Here is a 5,722-nt window from a genome sequence, read left to right as displayed (position 1 = left end):
AGAGAGAGAGAGAGAGAGAGAGAGAGAGAGAGAGAGAGAGTAAACCTCGTGTATTCAGGAGGTCTTCTTCGTATCTTATTATCTGTTGCCACCACTCTTCACCACGTGCAGTCTCATCGCTTTGCTCATTTCACACAGCGGGTGAAACACACTTTCAGACTCTTTTAGCAGGGTGTTGTTTAGAAGAAGAAACGAAAGGAGGCGGAGGAGGAAGAAGAAGTGCACTCTGGCAGCCGTCGGTTGTCAAGCGATTTGTGTTAATTAAACGTGAAGTAAACACTCTATATCAACGACTAATAGCCTGCAGGTTAAGGTGTGGGTGTAATTGCCCTGAGTCAGCAGAGGACTGTGTGTGTGATATAAAATGCTCAGATATATTCTGCTTTGCTTTTATTCCTGAAATAATCCAGGTTTAAATCAAGGATGCCTGCTGGCTCTGCAGGGGGCTGAGTGGCAGGATCTTTATCCAATCTTTTAATCTGTCTCGATTTATAAAATTAAAGAGCATAAGCCCACCATATAGAGGCTTCCCCCCAGTTGGTGAGGTTTAAATACTTCACTGAACAGGCTGGAAGTCTTAGACGACTCTTGTCATATTTCACCGTTGTTTACGGTTTTTTAGTTGGATGGGAGCAATGTGGAAAAACCTGAAAGATTACCCTCAGTTTTGTTATATAGTTTTAGAAATTTTTTAGCAGATTTCAAACCTTGAATGTGCGTCTTTAAATGTGCATCGTGAGTATTTTGAAAACAGAGCAGTCCAGTAATTTCGCTCGACGTTATCCCGTTCTGTTGTGGATTATTTTTGACGTTACCCTATTAGACCCGGTCCATCTGTACATTGTTACTAACTGGCATATTAAATAATTAGGTCAGAACAGAAATGTATCCAGTTGCACTTAGACCCTGATTGCGCGAACAGATTGTAAAAAAGAAAGAAAAGGTTTGGCACAGATTAACAGGAGAACAGATGTAAGGCATTTCTCGCCTTTGATGCTGGAAGGTAGAAAATACATTGATACATCGACAATTAACTACTAAATATCTGCCCTTATCCTCAATAATAATAATAATAATAATAATAATAATAATTTCACTTTTATCAGTGCTTAAATTGTAATAAATAAAAGTGTTTCAAGCTATTTAATTCGACCCAGTGATGAGTGTCAGTCAAAGCCAGTGTGTTTGTCTGATGGGTGATGACAACTGCGCCTGATCTCTTGACCATGCAGACTCTTTTACAAATTAACAGCTGGGAGGCTCCGTGTGAGCCCAGCAACCTGACGCGGGAAGTTAGAGGCCAAACTAGGGAATCATAAATGTTGCCTTTCACCAGAAATTATTTTTCACCCAGGATGAGTGAAAAATATCACAGATTGCGCTTCTACTCGCAGCCTAACGCAGAATACGTCTTCGCTATCTGAGGCTGCGAAGATTAATTGGACATGCGGGTGGCTGTGAGGCCGTGAAGCAGAATCGTCTACGAGGCGCTTTTGCACCGTGAAATAAAGACTAAGCATGGCACATTAGTGGTGTACGTGACAAACTAAGACTCCCCAATCTCGCTCGGGTTGCTGGAACTAAGCCCCTCTCCCTACAGTCAAATCCCCGCAGCACCGGTTGCGCTCGCCAACCCGTTTCCAGACTGATCGTGGACAGAAGAAGAGGAAAAACAGGAGAAAAAAAATGTCTTACGCTGCAGTGGCACTCCGAGAATCTCCGGTAAACTCTTCACAGGACTCTCTGTCGGTAGGACCGCCGCACTTTGCATCATCGTGATCCAAACCGGGAGACAAGCGCACGCACATACACCCGCAAAACGGTGGGCGCACTCCCCCGTCCTGTCTCGTGAAGAAAACAAACAATGATGCTGATGTTGTTGGGCCTTCGTGCGATTTGGAGGCTGATCTCTGTCGCTGTCCCGTCAAGCCTCTATTCCTGTTATTTTCCTATTCCCGGGATGGTGTCCGTGCTGTGCTGTGCCGTGTTGAGCTGTTTTGGAGTGGATCAGACAGGCTGCTTGGTCCATTCAGCGCTGCAGGGGCGGCGGGGCCTGACGTCACCACGGCAGAGGCTGACCGGGAGCCAATAGGAGAGCAGGAAGAGGAGGCCCCCCGAAGGCGGAAAGCATCCTCAATAGGTGTACAAGGAAGAAGGAGAAAGGAGAAGAGCAGGGGAGTCTTACATGCTATATGAGAAAGTCTCTGGAGAGGCGGGGCCTCGCTCCCTTGGAGACCATAAATAGCTCACTGCAGTGGCTTCCGGAGGGTCCCCGGGCAAGCAGGGCTCCTTTAGGAGAGGAGGAGAAGGGACCCGTGTTGCCAGGAAAATTAGAGTTCAGCTACCTGTCATTTTACTTTAGAAATGATCCACGAAGCAACAAAAAAGAAAGCGTGTCTGCTGTCCACGCAGATTTCCCTGCGGATCGTCCAGACTACAGTGTTGTTTCTTCAGCACCCACGTCTGTGACCAAATGCGATGCAAAAATGTACTTTTATAGAATATCAGCAGGTGGGATGGCGGCATCAGTCAATTCAATGCAAGTAAACGCATTTTTCTTCATTTTTATTATTTGGTGACGGGATTGATTGGCCCTATAAAACACGCATGTAGGCACCATCACACCTGAAAAGTATCCCTGTAATCTGAGGTCTTACTACAGCTAAGGGTGCAAAAAAAAGGGAAAAAATAATAAATGAAGCCACACCACAGAAGGAATATTATTGGACACTTCTGAGTCACATTCACAGCACCGTCACCTGTAGCCCTTTCCCCGGCAGTGGCAGCTCCCGTGCAGCTGCTCTCTCAGTGACAGGTAGGATTAGGAGTCTGGGCGCAGTCCTCCTGACACTGCTCATTTCAAACCCCATCGTCTGAGACTGCTCTCCCGGATAAGATATTCCCTCCGGAGGGCCGCTAGTTCAGGCTAGATGAACTCAATCTTCGCTTCCAATTTACTTCAAGCATGGAAAGAAAAGCACACAGTGGCGCTTTGCCGCCGCGGTCCGCCTCCGAACCAGTGCAGGTTGTTTCCATCAACTCCAAGTCCGTCTGAGGGTCCCAGGTGATTGTTTGCAGCTCTCTCTCTCACACACACACACACACACACACACACACACACACACACACACACACACACACACACCACACCACATGTTCAACTAAAACAAAACCAGTAATTGTTCTTTATTTAAAAAAACAAACAATAAGTGAAAGCATTTCTTTTTAGTTTATTTACCGCTTGGCTATTTTAGGTGAGGTTTTAGGGTTGTATCAATTCGACGCATTTATACCCTTTAATATCCAACACATGTTTGAGATCTTCTGTGATGTGACACAATATTTTGCACTAGTAATAGATCAAAACTAGCGGACTATTTTATTTGGCTTTACAAATATCAGAAAAAGGGGAGAACAAGCTCTGGCAAAGTAAATTTAAGTTGTCTTCATATTATGCCTATTTCCCCCTTTTTGCCCATAAACTGATTCTATCTCTGTTTATTATTTATTTATTTATTTATTTTATAGCCACCCTATGGTGTTTGGACCCACAATCCCCTTCGCCTGTATGTGTGGCGTTTCCAGATATAATTTAGTAAAATGAAAATAGACATCAGGATGATTAAAAGGCAGGCTGGGATATTACAGGAATTTTATCCGTCCATCCATCCATCCATCCATCCATCAGTAGCGCGCACGTGTGGCGAGGGGATCATATGGTCTCACTTTATTTTCATTATACACTTTTCCCCTCAAGATCATTCAATTTATTCGACTATTCAATTACTCTGATTGTTGGAATCGAGGCCCTTTAGCTGTCCTAGAAAACAATGCAGATAAAATGCTCTTAAACTGTCAGCAAAGGGCAACACAATTAGAATAATTGACGGATGCAAATGCAGCGAGAGAGAAGATACGAGCGCGCACATCTGGTTTAGTGGGACAGTAAATGATGAGGTGCGTTTTTCATCTTTAAATGAGATGGCAAAGCAACGTGGCTATTAGTGCACTGAATGATGTGCAAAACAATCCGCATTTGGGGGGTAATCGTTTTGCATTTTACAAATATATGTATGCTGCACACAACAGTTAAAAATAATAGTAATTTAAGTGTGAAATTACAGAGAAGATATATTTAATGTTATTATCCAAGGGGACTCAAACGGCTTCCGCTCTGTTAAATTCGCCCAGGCAGTCAAGTGAAGTTTAATTCGTAAACATTTTTAACACAAATCAGTAAAGATGTTTTTGATTTTTCTGTTTTTATGATACATATTTGGAAGGAGGTTATTTATCTAAATGAATGTAATCTTGAGAGGAGGCAGCTCTCGGACAATAACTCAAACAGAGGGCGACTCCTTTGCCACCGCCGTTGACCCAAGCACCTCTAATTAGATCTAATATTTCAGTGGATGAGTTCATTGTCACCAAAGCGCAAATCTGCGATTCACAGATCCATCTTAGTGAGAGCAGAGAGTCAGAATATCTTATGTGATCAGGCTTTCATGGAGCGCGATTCATTTGTGGGATGAAAACCTGCAGCAGGCCTGGTTCATAACGAGCCACAACAGAAAAAGCTTCATCTGAGTGTTTATTATTTTTGTGCGTTTAAATCTATTATTTGAATGTTAGTCACACAAACCAACGTGGATGTCAGCTGAGCACATTTGCCTTGCAATGGTGATAACACGGTCCAGAGCACAGATTCAGCCTGGGTACGATCAAATTCATGCAGAGACTGCGAGCAGAACAAATGCGTTATGTTCCAGTGGCTTCCCTTCGTGCAACACTTACACTTTAGAAGTGCGTAAATGTATTCTCGACTTCCAAGACGAATTACAGCCCAGCGCATCGCGCAGACCTACCTGGCAGTCTGTCTCCTCTCTGCTCTCCCTCCTCCTCCTCGCCTTCTTCTTCTCCTCCTCCATACCGCCGAGGCTCGTTTCAGCGGGGTGAGCCAGAGCTCGCAGGGAAACTGCAGTAGTCAGTCCACACTGTCTCCGCCGTCCACCCGCAAAACAACATCAGGTAGCAGCGGCACCGTGTCCCCACGCATTTGGTCCGAAAGCAGGAAAGGAACAGAGAGAGGGAGAGAGGCAGAAAGCGAGGGGGAAACCTTAGGAGAGAGCTCGGAGGAGAAAATTAAATTGCACTTGGGGGGCAAATTCTATTAGGGAATAGTTATTGTCTCCTGACAGCTCCTGTCCATTTGGGTAATTAGTAGAAGAGATTGGTTGAACAAACGAAATCTATTCCCGTCAGAAATGATATTTTCCAATTCCCTGATTGAACCTGACCCTGTCCTGCTAAGACGAGGCGGTAATAGGCTCATTTGACTCGAATAACTACAACAGTTTAAGCCAAGCCTGCCCGAAGAAGGATTTCATTTGGATTTTGCTTTATTTTCACGACACACTGATAAGATTGAATTGAAACACTATTAATATTATTTATTTATGACAAGATAAAGAAACACAAACAGGAGAATTCAGCAGGATCTCCCTTTAACTGAAAGCCCTTTTTAGTTAAATTGTCCAGTTTCAATTATAAGTCCTGTGATGCACTGGCACCTGCCCAAGGTGCTGCCCTGTCTGAATGCTGCCCGTCGTGCTGGAATAGACTCCCGACCCTCACGAACTTCATTAGATAAGCGTGGAAAGCAAATGGATATAAGGATGAATGAAAGCTGAGACCTGAAGCTTAAGCTGCTCTTGCAAACCAG

General features: G+C 44.2%; 1 protein-coding gene across 1 annotated transcript in view; it reads right to left on the bottom strand.

Moving 5' to 3' along the window:
* lhx4 (LIM homeobox 4) overlaps nt 1–3,070 on the bottom strand; it is an 11,563-nt gene extending 8,493 nt beyond the window's left edge. Inside the window, exon 1 of the mRNA XM_005945920.3 lies at nt 1,696–3,070. Coding sequence (XP_005945982.1) covers nt 1,696–1,774 — 79 coding nt within the window. The 5' untranslated portion in view covers nt 1,775–3,070. The remainder of the gene's footprint in view (nt 1–1,695) is intronic.
* Between the last annotated feature and the right edge of the window lie 2,652 nt (nt 3,071–5,722).

The sequence above is a fragment of the Haplochromis burtoni genome, unplaced genomic scaffold (genome assembly GCF_018398535.1).
Source record: "Haplochromis burtoni strain Fernald_Lab_line unplaced genomic scaffold, NCSU_Asbu1 Contig_466, whole genome shotgun sequence".
Classification (NCBI taxonomy): Eukaryota; Metazoa; Chordata; class Actinopteri; order Cichliformes; family Cichlidae; genus Haplochromis; species Haplochromis burtoni.
The sequence above is the reverse complement of the archived record's forward strand: the minus strand, read 5'-3'. Positions and strand labels throughout refer to the sequence as shown.